This window comes from Selaginella moellendorffii, unplaced genomic scaffold, assembly GCF_000143415.4.
Source record: "Selaginella moellendorffii unplaced genomic scaffold, v1.0 SELMOscaffold_18, whole genome shotgun sequence".
NCBI lineage: Eukaryota > Viridiplantae > Streptophyta > Lycopodiopsida > Selaginellales > Selaginellaceae > Selaginella > Selaginella moellendorffii.
This window is the reverse complement of record NW_003314279.1, coordinates 1484625-1502768: the sequence shown is the minus strand read 5'-3', so window position 1 is coordinate 1502768 and position 18144 is coordinate 1484625. Positions and strand designations below refer to the sequence as shown.

Genomic DNA, 18144 nt, shown 5'->3' with positions numbered 1-18144 from the left:
AGGAGTGGAGCCTGTTGATCCTCTCGCAGGGCTTCATCAATCTGTGCGCCCGGATGGATCGATCCGCCGGCGGCGGCGGCGGCGGGGATTCGTCCTTCTTCCTCTTTTTCACCGCCACGGGGCCGGGCGGCGCCGCCGTGATAGCGGCGCTCAGCCCCGTGAGCGGCTGCTGGCAGCCTCTCTCTTTGGATCCAATCTTTGGGATGGAGATGGAGGTCTCGGTCGTGGCGTCTGGCGGAGGGCTGCTGTGCCTCACCGCCGCGTCGCGGATCATAGCGTGCAATCCTCTCACCAGATCGTGGAGGCTGCTGCCGGAGATCCCTGGCTGCTCGCGGCTGCTGCCGCTGCTCACGGCCATCCAGATCGATCAAAAGGGCGGGTACAAGATCCTCGTCGCGGGGCCGGGCGGGTGGAGCGATCAGAGGACCTTTGTGTTTGATTCGACCACACCCTCAGCGTGGGCGCGCAAGGGGGATCTGCCCATCGACGTGCTGGATCTCGAGAGCGAAGGCGTGGTGAGCGCCGGATTCCTCTACGTGACGTGCTTGATCCCGCGCTGCCGGCTCCTGGCGTTCGATTTTGCCCGCGGCGAGTGGAGCAAGACCCAGATCCCTCTCCCCGCCGGGATCGCGAGCTCCAATCTGGTGTCGTGCGGCGAGGAGGTTCATCTCGTCGCCGCGCTGGGCGAGGCAATCCGGATCTGGAAGCTCGGCAAGGAGGCCCCATCGTGGGATCTTGTGGAAGAGATGCCGCGGGAGCTGTGCTGCTGCTTTCTGGATGGCGGGGCTGGGAGAGATTCCTTCCGATGCGCCGGGCGCGGCTCCTGGATCTTTGTCTTGAGCTACGATGGCGTGCTCGTGTGCGCGCTGGATCTTGCGACGAGGGCTTGGCGATGGCTGCCGGAGTGCAAGGGGATCGTGGAGGGGCGATGCTGCGTGGAGGCATTCTTTGTGGCCGAGCCAGCATTGAACATTCCAATCTAAACGAATCCTAACAGATTTTTGGCGGATCATCCATGCTGTTTTTAGGGTTCTAGCGTGGTGTTCTAGGGTTCTTGGGCCATGGCGGAGGATTGTAGCGCCTGTGGGCGCGCCGGCACCGTCACGACCGATCCGCTCTCCGGCCTCTTTTGCTGCTGCGAATGCGGCGTGGTCGTGGACGACGACGCCCTGGGCTCCGATCACCAGGTAGGGCTCGTCGGTGAGCGCGGGGGAACTCTCGTAGCCGGCGAAGGGATCGGAGCTCTCCCCGGCAAGCGATTCCTCTATCGCAACGGTGGCAGTGATCAGTATTTCGCGAAGAAGAAGCAGGATGCGCTGCGGCGGATCCGGGACGTGGCGGCGGCGCTGAGGCTCCAGCCCAACGACGCCGACGAGGTGGAGGCTATGGTGGATCGCGCGACGAATGGAGACTGGGGGTCTGGGAGATGGTTCGATGCTCTAGTGGGCGCTTGCGCCTATGTGGTGGTGAGGAATCACAGGCTTCCACTGACGCTGGTGGAGGTGGCCTACGCGAGCGACTGTGGCGTTCGCGAGCTCGGGCGAGTTCTTGGCAAGCTTGTCAGGGAGTTTGCCATGGCGCTGCCGCAGGAGGATCCCATCGTCTTCCTCGAGCGCCTGGTTCTCACGCACGCTGGATTCTCGAAGCTAAGCAGGGATGCCGCGAGGAAGATCATCGGGCAGTGCCGGGTTCTTCTCGAGTGGATGGCGACTTGGTTCGTGAGCACCGGGCGTCACGCGCTCCCCGCTGCCGCGGCCGCGCTGGTTATCGTGGCGGACGCGAACAGGATCGAGATTGGCCTGGAGGAGGTCTCGAGCGAGCTGCACTCGCCGGTGGCTACGTCCATGAAGCGCTTCCGCGAGATCCAGGAGGCGCTCGTCAGCACCATGAAGACGTTCCCGTGGTGCAAGACGGTCGTGACCACCAAGAACATATCGTGCCACTTGTGCTTCATGCTGCGCTACTTGGAGACGAGCCTCAAGCTGGGTAAGACGAGGAGGCGAGAGGACTCCAGTGCCATCGATCGGGTACAAGATGAGGATCAAAGCCACTCGAAGAACAAGAAGCTGAGGCATTTGCCAGAGGAGAGCCCGGTTCTCCCCGTGTCTTTCATCGCGAGCAGGAGCTCGCGGTGTGCGAGGGTCGTCAAGGCGGAGCTTGCTACTCAACGCATTGCCAGCGCGAAGCGATCCCTGGCCAGAGGAATGCCTGTGGATAAAGATCGACCGGAGGGCGGACTGGATTGCGAGGACATGACGATCGAGAGCCTTCTCCTGCGTGGAGTAACTCGGGATCAGATCGAGCAGGGATACTACGAGTCGCTCATCGCCGATCTTGCTCCAGGCGGCGACGATCAGCCCATCTCTGACGACGAGCTCGCCAAGTATTTCTACACCAAGGACGAGGCATCGCGGCTGGCGCAGCAAATCAAGCTCCAAAACATCCTAAGCGCGGAGAGAGAGAAGCTCCGACCATTGTAAAGATCTAGACTTGTACATATAAATTTTTCGCGGGAATTATTTCAAATCCCAGCCGTTAGATCGCTGGCGGGTCTCGGCCGTCGGATGCGCGCCACGTATTAACGCGGGCATCTCCCACTTTGAAAATTTGAAAGTGAGAGCCCTAAGTTACTAGGCGGTACTAGGGTTTTAAGGGATGCTGTGGGATGGAGAGCAGCGGAGGAGCGGTCGCGGTGGTAAGCGGTAGCACGACCAGTAGCGCAAGCATCAGTAGTAGCTGCGTCACAGCCGATCCGGATTGCGCGCCTCCCGCAGCCATGGCTAGGGTTTTGTCATCCTCGGAGAGCAACGCGCCGGCAGCCGCCGAGATCGCCCCCAACTCTAATGGCGGTGGCGGGGAGGCCACGAATTCCAGCTCCCAGGCCGCGGCTGTGCCGGTTCCAGCGGCATCGACGATGGCGGCGCCGCCGCCTCTGGTTCTTCCGGTAGCACAGCAAAGGCAGCCTCACATACCACAGCAGCAGCGGATAGTGTGCGTGCCGAATCAACAGGCGCCATATCCACACGCGCCACCCTCTTCTTCGCAGGGGAGGGCGGCCAAAGGGGCGGCGGTGGTGGTCCGGCATATGACCACGGCGCCGCCAACCACAGCTCAAGCTTCTGGCGCCGCCGCCGCTCCTGGTCAGTTCCTCCATCTCCAGAAGTTCCAGCAGCAGAGACCGTATGCCACGGCTTTCTTCTCGCAGGCTCAAATGGCCGCCGCCGCCGCCGCCAGTGGCTCGCACCATCTACGCCAGCCTCATCCAATCCTTCCCATGCCAGCTATGCAACCAGGTGGTGCTACTACTCCCAGGCCTCCTCAACCGGTAGGGGCAGCGTCCAAGTCCCAGCAGGGCACACAGGTCCAGAGAATTCCACACCCGGTTTCCTCGCCTCGGTACGTCAACGCTGGACAGGCGGCCGGGGGTGTTATGTCCGCTTCCGCGAGTCCACAGCCTCACAAGTTGCAAGGAGTTCATCACTTTAGAGTTGGCGGGGCGAGCAATGGTTCCGTTCTTGGGAAATCTCCATCTTGGCTTCCGCCGACTGGACAGGTTTGTCTTTGGATACTTTGTTTCCTCTAAGCTTGAAATTTTCTTTTTCGGCAGGGTGGTGGCTCAAGCTCTATGACTCCTGGCGAGTCCCATGGCAGGTGTGTCTGGTCGTGTTCTCCTCGAGATTTTCTTACTTACCGGTGTTTGCTTGCAGGGACCGTCCGGATGCCCTTTCCGTGATCATAAATGATAGAAAGGTAAGCTCTGTTCATTGCTGGCTTTCACATGACATTCATATGTTCAGGTTAGACTTGTGTCCGAGGCCGATAAGTCGTCTCTGTATTCTCTTTGTCGTCGATGGGTAAGGAACGATGTTCCTAGAAAAGATCAGGTATGTGAATGGAACAGCGATGTGAAATCTTAATAAGGACTTGTGCCACAGATGGGGTGCTGGGATTGCGTGGTACCGCTGCCTAGACCGCTGTCTGCTGCCGAGGTTGAGAGGGTAGAACCGTCGGAAGAGGACGGAGATGTTCCTGACGAAGTGGTGAGTGATCCTGAGCGGCTAGTGTTGACAATATTTCTCATTGTGTTTTTCTTTTCCAGATGAAGTCAGACTTTCCCGTAGAAAAAGTTTCAACAGGTGAATTGCTGGAACAACACATTTCTCATTTTAAGAACGTGAGGAAGAGGTAGGCTAGCGCTTGGCTGTATGTGTTTTAACGACGTCTGCCTCGTATATGACAGATCGAGAGAAGAGATCAAACAAAGAATTGCGAGATACAGACCGCGCCTCGCTCTTTGTCTCCAACGAGATTATACGTGATAGGCTCTAATTTATTCATTGAAAGAGCACATCTAATTTCATTGAAAATCAAAGATTTCTAACAGATTCTTTCATTTTCCGTAGTACCACCTGCTCCCACAATGGTTAAAAGGTTCCTTGGTTTTTTTCTGTTTACAGACGATTGACTTACGCTTCCTTTGTTGCAGGTGCTGCGAAAAGCTCTTAGATCAAAGAAAAGAAAAGAGTTCCTTTTTTCAAGCATCATCCTGGTTCTCTTTCGAGGATGGCTCTTCCATGACCGACTTAAGCGCCTCCTCGACGCAGGCCAAGGTTGGCTCCAGCAGCTCGGCATCGTCCTTGATGGTCATGACAAAGACGTTCTTGGTCCGGCCTTCCATGGTGGCCATCTCCGCCTTGACAGTCCGTAGGTGCAAGCTCTTGAGCGTCCGGACGAGGTCCGTGAGCAGGCTGGGCCGATCGGCGCAACAAATGCTGGCCTTGATCAACACCTTCCCACCCTCGTCTACCGGCGATTCCATCACGTCAACGTCGAGCTCGTCGGCGTCGCTGGGAACGGGGCCAAACTGGGAAATCTCCGCGACCTGCTGCTTGAGCTCCTTGATGCGCTCGATCACTTCCGCCAGCAGGGACGCCTTGTCAGTCTGGGAAGAGTTTGGCACGACGGCGACGACTCAATCACAGGACAGGCAATCAAAGAAGAAAGACGCGAGCGAGCAGAGCTTCACTCTACCTTGGCGGTGTTGGGGAGCAGCGTTCGCAAGGTGGACAGGTGCTTGTTGATCCGCTCCCGCCGCCGCCTCTCAGCTTCGCTGTGGCTTTTGGAAGCAGCCAGGGCCTTGGCATTGTCGGCCTGGGCGGAGCTCTTGCACAAGCTCAGCAAATCCGTCATGGCTTTCTGGAGCAAAGCTAGAAGTCGAGCGCAAAAGCAGTCGAAGTTCCAGACTTTCCAACGGGACCGCGACCACAACTTTCCCAGCTGATTTCTCCAGCCGGACGGAAGATCAAGATTCTCTTCCCAGGACAACGACCAGCAGTAGGAGCTTGGCAAAAAAGGCAACGCTTCCCTCTTCTAGATTGTATAGCTTGCTTTCCACTCTAGGAGAGGAGCCGTCTAACGACTGAGCTATAGCGCATAGAGCTAGAGAGCTTTTTTTTCTTAGCGCATGTTTTAGATGATCAAAATGTGGGATTTTTTTATTTTTTTATTTTTAACTTCTCTATGAGCAAATGCTTTGTGATCCCAAATCCCACTGACTATGATTGTTTCCACTGCCAAATTTTTCTTCCTTTTTTTTTCTTACTTGTGTCGTTTTTTTCTACTCCTCGGGATTTATTTGAGCCCACGAAGTATCCTGTTGATTGGCAGGCCAGACGTGAGCCAAATTCTCAAAGTTGGTTTCTCTGATCTGATTTGCGTTGGTTGGCTGGTCTGCCAAACCCTTAATTTTCTCTCTCTCTCTCTCTCTCTCTCTATCTCTCTCACAGTTGCGACTTTGCTCCAATTCTCCCAAGCCAAGAATAAGTTTTAAAAGCGCATTTCTCTTGTACGCTTCACTTGATTGACTCTCCGATTTCGTCCTGGCGCGCATCGAATCGGATCCAGATGGTGAATCCATGGCGCTTTTCCTTTTGTGGGTGGATTGCGCTCCAAGTTTGACACCGGGAGGCGCCTTTTTGTCAGGAGTGCATCCTTGCGGCGAGACAGAGATAATTTAAAGATCCCCCTTCGTATCTTGATAAGTTTGCAAGCAATGCGTGGTCGGATCCCTCTGGAGAGGTTCGGTCGATCGCCCGCACTGTCAAATGATCACGGCGGAGTGGAGCAAACGCACGCACCACTTTTGGCAAGTTTGCAAGCAATGCATACGAAGCTCATGCGCTGATCCTCCAAGAACAGTGAATGATCAGGGAGCGTTCATGCCCCTGTAAATGTTGGCAAGCTGGACGTACGGCTCCGCGGCGATGGATTCCACTGCCGGCTGCTCGCAAAGGTGGCGAGCAAACTTCCCCGCGACGAGCGATCCCCGCCCCGAGTCCTGGTAGAGCCGGCAAGCCGCGAGCAGCGACGCAAAGGCGGCCTGGTTTGGAGCAAAGGGCATGCTCGCCAGAAGCTCCTCGGCCTCGCAAATCCTCCCGTTCCGGCCCAGGACGTCAATCATGCTCGAGTAGAGCTCCACATCGGGCACCAGTCCGTGATCTTCGCTCAGCGAGCGGAAGTATGCAATCGCCTCTCGCCACCTTCCGAGATGGCTGCAAGAATGCAGCACTGTCGAGAAGGTCATCTCGTTGGGAGCGATCCCGTCGTGGATCATTGCTGCGAAGAGCTCCAGCGCCCGCTCGCCAAGCCCGTTTTGCGCATACGCCCCCAGCATCGCGTTCCAGGAGGGAGTGTCGCGGCAGCGCTCTGGCATCTTGTCGAAGGTCTCCCTGGCGCCGAGGACGTCCCCGGCCTTGGCGAAGGCCTGGAGCATCGAGGAGCAAGCGTACTCGTCCGGGTGTGGCAAAGAGTCAAAGAGAGCTTTGGCCTGGTCGAGATGCCCGGCCTGCGCATAGCCCGAGATCATCGTCGAGGAGGAGACTTTGCAGCACTCCGGGAGGCTCTCGAAGACCATCCTTGCGGTAAAAACATCGCCCTGTAGATTTAGCGCGTGGATGATCGGGTTCCAGGCCATGGAGTTCCTCTCCGGCATCCGCTCGAAGGCTTGCTGCGCTATGGAGATTTGCCCGTGAAGGGCAAATACCGAGACGATTGCGTTCCAGGACGAGGCGTTCCTTCCAGGCATCCGATCAAAACATTCTTTCGCTCTTCCAAGTTGGATATTCTGTCCAAACGCTGCGATCATTCCATTCCATGCGACTAAGCTGTGCTCTGGCATTCTCGCGAAGATAGCTTTAACTTCTTCCATATGCCCATTACGGGCATTTGCTGATAGTAGCGAAGTCCAGGCAACAACGCCGCGATCGGGCATCCGGTCGAAGATCTCCTTCGCCTGCCCAACATCGCCACTCTGCGCGTACGCAGTCATGATGATGCTCCACGAGAACGCATTTGGAGCGTGGATTTGCTCGAACACCGCCCGCGCATCACCCAGGCTGCCACACTTCCCATACATCTGGACGAGCAGATTCTCGAGGTAGCGATCCAGGAGCTGCTGCTCGAGAATGCGCGCGTGAACCAGCCTCCCCTGGATCAAATTCCTGGATTCGCCACAAGAGCGTATGATCCGTGCCAGTGCCTCGCGCTCCATTCCCAAACGAGAGCTTCATATCTAGCATTGCTTTGGAAGAGAGCGCCCATAATGCCCAGCGATCGATCTAATGAGCAAGCAATGCCTCGAGCTCATCTACTCGTGCAAGACGCTGGCTATGGCGGAGCGAATCCACTCCCAGCTGCAGCCCACCATCGCTCCGGACGATGCCTTCGTCCACAACAAGCTGATCGAGATGTATGGCAATTGCGGCAGCTCCAACCGCGCGCGCGATGTCTTCGACGCACTGGGCTCCTCCAGAGATCTCTTCTCGTGGGTTCTCATGATGCAAGCCTATGCCCACAACAGGAGCCAGGAGCAAGTGAGGTCGCTCTTCGATTGCATGCCCGCGCACAATCTCGTTGCTTGGAATGCAATGCTCAGTGCCTACACGCAAAGCAAGAGCCTTGAGAGAGCCGAGGAGATCTTCGAAGGGATGCCCGAACGGAGCATGGTTTCGTGGAATGCTATGCTTGCAGCATATGCCCAAAGTGGGCATCTGCATAAGGCTGAGAGATTGTTTGAGCAAGTACCGCAGCGCCATGTCGTGTCCTGGACGGCCATGGTCGCTGGATTCGCCCAGCAGGGAAAATTCGAGCAAGCCAAATCTTTCTTCGATCGCATGCCAGAGAGAAATCTTGTGTCTTGGACTGCGATCCTCTCCGCAAATGCCCAAGCAGGCCGGCTGGAGGAAGCGAAGAGAGTCTTCTCCGAAATGCCCGAGAGGAATGTGGTGTCTTTCACGGCGATGCTGGCAGGACTCGCCCGCCAAGGCGAGCTCGAGCAGGCCAGGAGCTTGTTCGATCAGATGCCGGAGCGAAACCTCGTTGCATTTACTGCGATGCTGGCCGCCTACGCTCAGCGCGGGCGCATTGCAGAATCGAGGCAGATCTTCAACGCGATGCCGCAGCGCGATCTCGTGTCGTTTAACTGCATCCTTTCGGGATATGCCCAGACTGGGGATCTGGAGGAGGCGAAGCGTACCTTCTCGAGAATGCCGCTGATAGATCTCGTCTCCTCCACGGCAATGCTCACTGCGTACTCCCATGCCGGGCATGTAGAGCAGGCCAAGATCGCATTCGAAAAAATGCCCCAGCAAAATCTAGTGACCTGGAATGCCATGCTTGCAGCATATGCCCAGAACGGCCATCTGGAGCTTAGCCAGAACATCTTCGATTCTATGCCACAGCGCGATGTTGTGTCATGGAGCACGATGCTAGTCGCATATGCACAGTGCCGGCGAATCGACTGCGCGGAGGAAACCTTCCACTGCATGCCGGAGCGCGACACCGTGACAAGAAACGCGATGATCACCGCATTTGCCCAGAGCGGGCGCCTGGACCGCGCGGCGCTGCTCTTTGCTACGATGCCGGAGCGCGGGATCATCTCCTGGAGCGCGATGCTGGGGGCCTATTCGGCCCAGGGCGGCGAGCACTTCGCCGAGGCGTGCGCCGTGTTCTACGAGATGGGCGCGCTGGAATCGCCCGACGAGACGTGCTACCTCTCGATCCTCGTCGCTTGTAGCAGAAAGGGGAAGCTCTACGATGGGCGATCGCATTTCGTGTCCATGGGCTTGGATCACGGGCTCCAACCAGGCAAGCAGCACTACTGCTGCATGGTGGATCTCCTGGGACGAGCCGGGTACCTGGATCAAGCCAGAGATCTCATCGCGAGCATGCCTTTTGTTCCAGATATCTTGGAGTGGACGTCGCTGCTAGGCGCTAGTCGGGGACACGAGAGCCTTCGCCATGGCGAGAGCGCTGCCAGGAAGCTCCTGAGCTGCGGCGATGGCGCGACCCAGGCCTACGTGCTGCTCTCCAGCCTCTACACCGATGGATCCTTCACCAAGTCTCAACGATATCCGAGGATGAGCGATACGAAAACTTTACTTCCAAGTTGATTGAATCAAGATCCGGGAAATATCGGGTCTACAAAAACAAGACTTTTACGTCGATGGGCCGCTCCTCAAACGAGCCGGGCCTTTCTTTGGCTTCCTGGGCTTGGCTTCCGGCTCAGCCTGCCATGGTTCCACACACCAAAAGTTAGAACGCTACGAAGAAAAGCTCGAGAGGTTTCGAGTAGTGTCACCTTGACTGGAGCGATGTGCTCTGAGAGGATCACTTCGATGTGGCAAGGAGAGGACATGTAAGCTGCCAAGCACAAAACGATGTAAGCCTCTAAGCCAAAGAGGAATAGAATTCACCACTTACGATTGATCCGGCCATGAGCTCGGTAAGTCCTCCGGCGCTGCTTCTGTGCCTGGTTGACTTGGATGTGCGAGACATACAGGGTATCCGCGTCCAAGCCTTTCACCTGAAAGAATCACCTTGATTCACTGAAGAAAGATGGGATTTTTACCTCAGCGTTGCTCTCAGCATTCTTTAGCAGCGCCAGGAGGAATCGCGCGGACTTCACTGGCCAGCGCCCCTGGCCATTGGAGTGACGGGATTTCGCCTGGGCAGTGCGCCCCACTCCTCCGCAGAAGCGCCGGAATGGAATCGCCTGCTTGTGGGCGATCACATCCTCCAGATAGCGCTTGGCCTTGCTGAGCTCGAGCTTCTTGATGGCCTGCGCGGTCTCGCGGGTGTTCTGCGACACGAAGAAAGCCCAGATCTTTCAGCCCAAGAACACAAGGATCGATCAATCAATCACACACACCTTGAAGTGGACCCGGAGATCGGAGCCTCTCGCCTTGCAAGCTGCGATCAATCCAAGCTGAGGTCAACGAGAGCGCTTGCGAATTTCACTCACCCTTCACTGCATTCTCCGGCTCCCTCGAGTAGGCTACCATGGCGGCCGCTGCTAGGGCTAGGGTTAGGGCTCGAGGATTTTGTTCGTGGGGGTTTAAAGATCGGACGGCCACTAGCTTCTCCCCCCTTTTCATATAAGAACCCTCCTTATTTGATTTCTAGGGTGAATGAAGAAGGTGCGCGATGGCCTCTACATCGGCAGCGCCGAGGACGCGGAGATGTTCTTGTGTGGAGAGAAGCGCGGGGTGACGCACATCTTGTCGCTCGAAAAGGTGCGCGACATTCGCCTTCTCAAGAAGGAGAGACGGAGAAATCGCAATCATCCGAAGTTGAGCAAGCTCCAGCAGGCACTTCTCGATTCCTCCAAGCCCAAGCCCGACGACGAGGCCTTCCGGAACGTCGCTCGGGAGCTCCTGGCGAAATGCAAGGACGCGGCGGTGGCAAAGCCAGTGAGAAAGGTTTTTCTTTTGGAGGACACTATGGAGGAGGACTTGCTCGCTTGCTTGGGAGAGTGCCTGGATTTTGTTGAGAAGGGGAGGGAGGATGGGATCGTCCTGGTGCATTGTGGCGCTGGAATCTCTCGGAGGTTTGGATCCAAACTCTGTTCTCTTTTTCTTGTGCTCTTGATGCTTATAGTGTTTTTTCATTGCAGTGCAGCGGTGATCACAGCATACTTGATGCAAAAGGAGAATTTGCTACGAGATGGTATGCTTGTGACCAGAGATATCTATTTATTATGTTTTCTCTTTTATTATGGCAGAGGCATTAGCATCTCTCCGGGAATGTAGCCCCCAAGTCTCTCCGAATGACAACTTCATGCTACAGGTTTGTGACTTTGCATTCCATGAATCTAACTCCTTTTTTTCTCGCCTATCCAGCTCCAAATTTTCGAAAACGCTGGCTGTGTATGTGGAGGGAAGAAGAGGAAGATGCCCGACTCTGGTAGAACTGATGCCGGCAACACAGCCAAGACGATCTGTACGTAACGATTCGTGCTCCTTGTGCTTTTGTTCTTCCGTCCAGATTGGCGATCTTGCGAGCTATGGCGAGTTGCTTTCGAGCTAAAGGTGTACTTAAACATCCACTGAGAACTTCTTGGGTGATTTGTGTGAGTCTGATGTGATATGAATGGAGAAGGATGTGAATGGAATGAAGTGAAGTGAGGAATGAATGAGCTCCCATACGATCAGAGTTGACGCCACCTCGTGACTAAAGCCCAAGCTGGAACTTGTTGTCATGAGGAAGTATGTCCTGGAATGGAAGAGAAAAAGAGTGAAATCAAGAGAAGAAAGGGGAAAAAAAAAAAAAAACTGAAAAGAGAAAAGAGAAGCCTCGCCACTCAAAGATGGCGGTGAAGGTAGATGCTTGAGCCTGATGTGATGAGTCCAGGAGGTCGAAGTCCTGGAGTAGGCCGGGAATGGATCTGTCGAAGTTTCCGGGCCTGGTTGATGTTGGTGGGCATTCGCCTCGGGAAACTGCAGAGCTGGATCTCGCTGGATATTGCTGAGTCTTGTGAGGAAGCTGAGCCCTCAAAGGAAGTTGGCACTGGTGTTAATAAGTTGCCACCTTTTTCTGCATGGCTGAGCTCAGAGTGTTGTTGAGATTGGTGATAAGTGATGAACAGCTGCTTGGCTGCTTCTCTGACTAAAGGAAGAGCCATGGTAAAGCCATCCAGTCGAGTTCTGCCACCTTGGGCATTTTGTAAATCTCGAGAATCTTGGTTGAATCTTGCGTTGACTGTTAGCAGTATAGAACTGGAGCAATGCTGGATATATCAAAAGCATGGATGCTGAATACCTCCATTTGTCAAGTGATGGGAGCTCAGGGAAGACGCTAACTCCGCTGGAAAAACAGTGCGAGGTTGAGCTGGAGTTGGAACAATAACTGAAGGAGCAGGTACTGGTGGTGGAGTAGGAGGAGGAATTGTGGATGTTGGATTAAGAATCTCTGATCTTGGAGCAAGAACCTTCCCCCCCATCAAACGATGGCCATGGATATTGTAGAGCTCTGCATTGCTGATGTTGTCACTGATTCACATCATTCCACATCTCAGCATTTGCTTGAAGGTGCCATGAGCGTCCCAGAGTTACAAGTCCTTGAGGAAAGGCTTGACATCCATGTGAGATGAGATCCTTTGAACCGTGATTGACACTTGGTGGCCAGGATCACTGTATGATGTGCAAAAGTCTTGAGGATGATAGATGTGTTGTCCTGGATCTGGAGCCAATGCCAAAGAGATCTTGTTGTTCCCAGATCTAGAGTCCAAGGTGCCTCAACTGTGACAACATCTGTGATAGATGCCACAAAAGCTCCTGGGGATGCTATGGTATCCATGATATGTATCTCCTGGCCAGCATGAATCAAAGGATGACCTGAACAAGCAATAGTTTCCAACTGCTGTCCGAAGCCTGGGATCAATCTGGCAAGAGAAAGTTGCACTGAACTGAATAGGAGCTATTGCCTAATGTCATCTGGGAGAGGACATGATGGCAATGAAGGCATGGGAGTCAAACCTGGAGAAGATTCTATGAATTTTTGAGAAGAATCAGCTTCAACTAAAGGTGATCCAGCAAATGCCAATTTGAAGGCATGCCATGACTAGACTTGGACCTTTTGGAGCAATTGAGTCGTGCTCTCCATTGATGTCTAGGGCCATTCACTTCCTCTAAACTTGAGTTATAGCTGTGAGTGCTTCCTTATTGATAGTGTTGATGTGTTGATGTCTTTGGTTGTGGATGGAGGTGCCTCAATTGCGAGCTGTTGGAGCTGCTAATGGTACCCATCTTGAGATAGCCGAAGTGTGGAGTTGGACACGTTGAGTCCTAGGAGATCGAAACTCAGGTTGAAAGCAGTAGCATTGTGCAATCAAATGGATATTTGCCTCGCAACATAACTTGATGTTATTGAAGCCACATTGCCTTAAGCTCCTCCAAGATGGCAGTCTGTTGCTGCTGCTGGCACTTGAGCAGGTCATTGTGTGATTGCAGATTCAAGTATGAGTGCCATTTTGTCCTTTGACAGGTTTTGGGGTTAGTTGGCAACTGCTATTGTGACTGTGTGCTCCATGAGATGATTGGGTGGTGCTTGGGCAACTTGAGAGACACTGAGGGTGAAGAATAACTCCTTCTTAACATCCTCTACATAGGCAAATGCAATAAGGCATTTAATGTGCTTCCTTTTGAAAGCAACTTTAGTCCCTGGATGAAGGTAGCAACCATGGTTTGCTCTGTGACGTTGGAGATCTATTCTAATGCTACTTGAACTGCCAAATATACTTTTATACTGTTTAACTGTATTGCTGGTTTATCAACCAGCAATAAAATTAAATGGTTGCTAGCTATCGAAACCACATCTGGCATGAAAGGAGAAAGATGCCCCAAAGAGAGGATGAAGGCTTCCTTTGCAAAAAGCACGTCTTGATTTACTTACGATTTGGCTCAAATGATGGCCAAGGAGATAATCTAAGTGTTCATGCAGAGATGACGCAATAAAGATAGTCAAAAGAAATGAATTAGGCTAAGAGAACTCACTTATGCTCAGGAAATAAGTTCTAAGAGATGGAAATTTGCCCTATGATGAGGAAAATAATTTTCATGAGACTCAGATGGACATGAAAATGGCAACAACAGACATCAAACAAAAGTTAGGGGCAAAACACACACAATAAGGAAACAAACCAATATATGCTGAAAGAATCAGTTGTCAAAGAATCTATATTGAATTGTGATACACAAGTTGCTTGCATGTTAGGACTCCAAGCAACTCAACTTTGAAAACTCCAGCGTAGAGAAACAAGAGAGAAAAATGAAGAGCTTGCTCATTTTTGCACCAAATCATAAGTTCTTACACTTATTGGGAAGAAGACATTGAGATTTAAGAACCTTGAAATAAGGGGGAAATTTTGATTGGAAAATTGCACCAGCCTTAATATGACTCCACTCACACTAAAAACTCTCTCTCTGTAGTGTGAAACCATATAATGAAGATTTTTTAAACATTTAACCATATCTTTAACTATCACTCACTAAATCCTTACTCAGGGTACTTACGATCACCCAAAAGGTGGTTTTAAAGTTATAATGATTTTATATTTTGTCTAAATGCTCCTTGTATCTAAATCCCACTTAAGACACCCAAAAATAATGTCTGTTAACTATCCATTTCATAAATGCCTTCAATGTTTCTCAATAATGCCCTAAAGTATGGAGGAATATTCACTATTAACACTATGTCAAGGCCTAAAGACCTATCCACTAAGTCTTATTAACCTTTATGACTATACCCTTAATTACTCAAAATGATTATTTTTTTTCCTTTCAATAGTCAAGGACTTTAAATTGATATTTTACCACCTTTGGTATCTTAAATATATGGTTAGAGCAAAGCTTTAATGAGCTATATAAGGTATCAAATAAGTATTGGGAGTATTGATTATTTAATCTTTTAAATGAGTTAGAGTTGGTTTTTAAATATTTCACTAAATTATCCCATTTACATATCTATTTTTACTCTAGTTTTATATTCCTAATGTTTATATTATCATTAAATGGGTATAATTATATTTTGTCATATTAGTCCATTTAAAATCCTATCCTATAAGGGCTTACCAAACCTTTTATGTATATATCTATTTGCTTTAAATATGTTTAACACTTGATTTTTTAATGATGCAAGATTATTCCATCAAATCTTTGGATTCAACATATCTCATGACATTTATTATATGTTATAATACTTAATCATTTTTTTAATCTTTTTCTTGAAACTTATTTATTAATTGCTTTATGCTTCTTTCTCAAGTGTTTCTTCAGGAGTTCCACTTATACTTTTAACTTTTCAAGTTAGAGCTTTTGGTTTAAACATATTATGCTTATTAAACTTTTATTTCAACTATTTTTCTTTTAAATCTGTATTGGGACTTAAAGATTTATATCTTATACTTCATTTTACACTTAGGGATTTAATTCTATCCCTTCATTTAGTGGTTTAAGACCTTGAAATTTAAATTTTGCATTAATTTTAATACATGAGTGTAAGGGTTAAATTCTGCTTTATGGTTGTAACTCATTATAAGGTATAGTAAAAACCATATATATTAAATTTGTCATGCCTAAACAGTTAAATTTCACTTTATGGTTATCCTAATAATTCATTACATGTGTTACATTTGGTATGAAAAGATTAATCTCAACTATAGCTTCACAAATATTCTAAGATATACCATTTCATATCATCTTGTACCATATTATATGGCTTTCACTTGGACTCATTAGATGGAATTTGATATGTACTATTTGTATAAGTTTATAATTAAGGTCTTGAGTGAGTCATATGAGCAATTTAAAGTTACACTTTGAATTGATGGTAGCATATTGGTGGTTACCATAAGTTATTACTATATTACTACATCCTCTAAGATTACTATAAATAGTAAATAGCTAGTATATACATGGCACTAATGGATCTTTCTTAGGCATGATTTTTGTTGGAGACTATAAAAATTAATATATTGGTTCAAATAATCATCATTGTGCTCTATTATGAACTTTTTTTAGGCTAAACTGAAGGCAATGAAAATATGGCTTTGAGGTTAGTCAAAGTTGAGTCCACAAATAAAGTTATCAAGGACGAAATATCTTATCTCCAATAGATGATTTGTAATGAATTATAATCTTAATTTTCATATTCACATCATGTGATCAAGAATCTCTACTTTAATACATATTGATTATTGTGGTCTTATGAATGATGGGATAGCAACAAGACTGACCATGAAACAAAGTTACTACTAATCTATGATAGTAATGTTATTTCAACTTATAGTTTTATTAAATGGCTCTATTAGTTTTACTAAAATTATTTCTACTAAAAGTAGATATCTAGCTCCTTCATCTCCCATACCACTGGGTCATCCTCAATCACCTTGGTGTCACCTTGTGAGCACACCGATATGAAGTCTCCCAATGCCATGTTGCATGTGCTAGCAATGAGGCCCATGATGCCCAAAAGGATGATACTGCATTACTGTTCCCAGCACTCACGAGCTAATTTCTTTTCCCTTTCTGCTGCAGCCACGGGCAAATGTCCCAAGGCAACTATTGTAGATAACAAGCATCTTGTGTCAAAAGTTCCAGGTATGTCCCTGAAAACTTCAATATCAGGCTTGTCACGAGAGGAAGTGATTGTGGACAATACAGGGCCGGAACTCGTCATTAAGACCATCTTCCAACAAACAAAGTTTAAGCTTCCCTCCAGTGCTGAGATGAAGCAGGTGAGAGCGTCTCTCTGGAACGGCTTAGTTACCATTTGCGTTCCCAAGAGTGCAATAGACACATGGGGCTGGACACGAGTATTTGGTGTTTTTTCTTTTTACCTCTTTTCTTTCTCTGCTTCAATCGTTTTGAGGCAACTATTGCAAGGATCACCACACCCTGAAAACTTTCACTTTTGGCTTTGCAACCATGCAGGCTTAAGGGATTGTGCCACAAAACGTCTTCCAGGAAAGAGTTAAACCTTGGATACACAAAATTAATCTAAATGGATAAATGTAGAATATTCTAAAATATTCTAATCTGTCCTCGTCGTTTGATGTATGACAAGATATTATTACTAAAAATCAAGAATTTCTTACTGGATTTGGATGAACGAGGCATGGCCCGTGGAGACGCTTGACAGATACTCCTGAATCTCGGATCACAGCACCAGGACTGTTATCCTGCGTCATTCAATTTGTTTAACGATATTTTAAGACAATCAAGCAAGGACTATAGCTTTGCAGCCGTGAAACTTTTGGACCTTGAAATGTAAACCAGTACCACTTAGCTTTCCAGGTGAACCATGAAAGAGTTGCAATGGTTATTGCTGTTGAAACACTTAACCAAGAAGGGTGTGGAGGAAGAGTGCTCGGCCCATCTTCTTGATCTGCTGCCCATCCTGTGGCTCGTGCACACAATCTGTCCCCCGTCCCGTCCAGTGGAAGTCTAGCACACCACACAGGAAGTGAAATGGATGAGGATGTGTTGCCGGGTAATGGTAATTGCGGTGATGAGTGAAGATGGTGATGGGCTGAATGGATGGAAGCGGAAAAGAATATTTTGATGAATAGTCGTGATGGATGAGTGAACGATGATGATGATGATAGCCTCAAAGTTGATTTATTAGCTTCTAGTGGCGGCCATTGATTGTTTGGAGTTGATGAAGAGGGATGTTGGCTGCTAAAGATGTTGTCTGGTCTCTCCCTGCTAGCTGGAAGCCGCCGGTTGATGGAAGGTACTCAAAGATGCTGGCTCATTGCGACGGAAGTGGATCCCAGCTAGTTGTTGTGATCCGCTCGTCTGAATGCTGTATGATTGCTGCTGCTGATGGCTGATAGTAGCCTTGATGAAGTGATGGATTGGTATGAAGAGGCTAAGATCCCAGTGCGGGCATCTATAGCATGAAATGGAAAATGGAAATAGCAAAGCATGAACAAGAGTGGTTTTTTTTCTATCCACAGCAACACGAAGTAGGAAGAAAAAACAAAAAAAAAAAAAAAGCCTCACAGCAAAATCGCCTGAGGTATGAAAGGGCTCCTCGCGTAAGGTTTGTACTCCTCTATCACAAAAGGATGGCTGTACTCCTTCGCTCTGGGAGCGTTGTCAACCCGAACTATGTCTAGAACTGACGGATGAACAGGATACAAGGGTGGTATTACCTGAAAAAACGAAGAACAAAAGAGAAAAGAGATGAAGAACAAGAAACGTCCATCGAGTACCTTGATCGATGGTCTTTGCACTCTTGTGAGCTTTGGACAGCAGAGCTCGAGCTGGGTCATCTCCTTGCAGAAGAAGTGAAGCTCTTCGATGG

At 49.8% G+C, this 18144-nt stretch overlaps 7 protein-coding genes across 7 annotated transcripts; 4 read left to right on the top strand and 3 right to left on the bottom strand.

Annotated features, from left to right (window-relative positions):
* The first annotated feature begins 1050 nt into the window (after positions 1-1050).
* Positions 1051-2534, top strand: LOC9650202 (plant-specific TFIIB-related protein PTF2). The gene has a single exon (XM_024676675.1). The coding sequence runs from the start codon at positions 1062-1064 to the stop codon at positions 2478-2480; it is 1419 nt and encodes a 472-aa protein (XP_024532443.1). The 5' UTR covers positions 1051-1061; the 3' UTR covers positions 2481-2534.
* A 102-nt stretch (positions 2535-2636) lies between these two features.
* On the top strand, positions 2637-4383 carry LOC9640582 (atherin). The gene is made up of 7 exons (XM_002972105.2): positions 2637-3553; positions 3608-3651; positions 3708-3750; positions 3798-3884; positions 3936-4040; positions 4100-4185; positions 4241-4383. The coding sequence occupies exons 1-7, from the start codon at positions 2666-2668 to the stop codon at positions 4317-4319; spliced, it is 1332 nt and encodes a 443-aa protein (XP_002972151.2). The 5' UTR covers positions 2637-2665; the 3' UTR covers positions 4320-4383.
* On the bottom strand, positions 4313-5594 carry LOC9640581 (transcription factor bHLH30). Its single transcript, XM_002971891.2, has 2 exons — positions 5032-5594; positions 4313-4942 (listed from the first exon to the last, which is right to left on the bottom strand). Exons 1-2 carry the CDS (start codon positions 5188-5190, stop codon positions 4535-4537), a joined length of 567 nt encoding a protein of 188 aa, XP_002971937.1. The 5' UTR covers positions 5191-5594; the 3' UTR covers positions 4313-4534.
* A 611-nt stretch (positions 5595-6205) lies between these two features.
* Positions 6206-7414, bottom strand: LOC9640580 (pentatricopeptide repeat-containing protein At4g02750). The gene has a single exon (XM_002971890.2). The coding sequence runs from the start codon at positions 7412-7414 to the stop codon at positions 6206-6208; it is 1209 nt and encodes a 402-aa protein (XP_002971936.2).
* A 697-nt stretch (positions 7415-8111) lies between these two features.
* Positions 8112-9449, top strand: LOC112346889 (pentatricopeptide repeat-containing protein At4g02750-like). The gene has a single exon (XM_024676745.1). It carries the CDS (start codon positions 8112-8114, stop codon positions 9447-9449), a length of 1338 nt encoding a protein of 445 aa, XP_024532513.1.
* LOC9650201 (60S ribosomal protein L17) lies at positions 9420-10414 on the bottom strand. Its single transcript, XM_024676840.1, has 6 exons — positions 10301-10414; positions 10208-10248; positions 9908-10138; positions 9760-9862; positions 9638-9699; positions 9420-9566 (listed from the first exon to the last, which is right to left on the bottom strand). Exons 1-6 carry the CDS (start codon positions 10338-10340, stop codon positions 9495-9497), a joined length of 549 nt encoding a protein of 182 aa, XP_024532608.1. The 5' UTR covers positions 10341-10414; the 3' UTR covers positions 9420-9494.
* Positions 10415-10466: 52 nt separating this feature from the next.
* On the top strand, positions 10467-11411 carry LOC9640579 (dual specificity protein phosphatase 1B). The gene is made up of 4 exons (XM_024676744.1): positions 10467-10885; positions 10952-11004; positions 11060-11124; positions 11178-11411. The coding sequence occupies exons 1-4, from the start codon at positions 10467-10469 to the stop codon at positions 11283-11285; spliced, it is 645 nt and encodes a 214-aa protein (XP_024532512.1). The 3' UTR covers positions 11286-11411.
* Positions 11412-18144: the final 6733 nt, after the last annotated feature.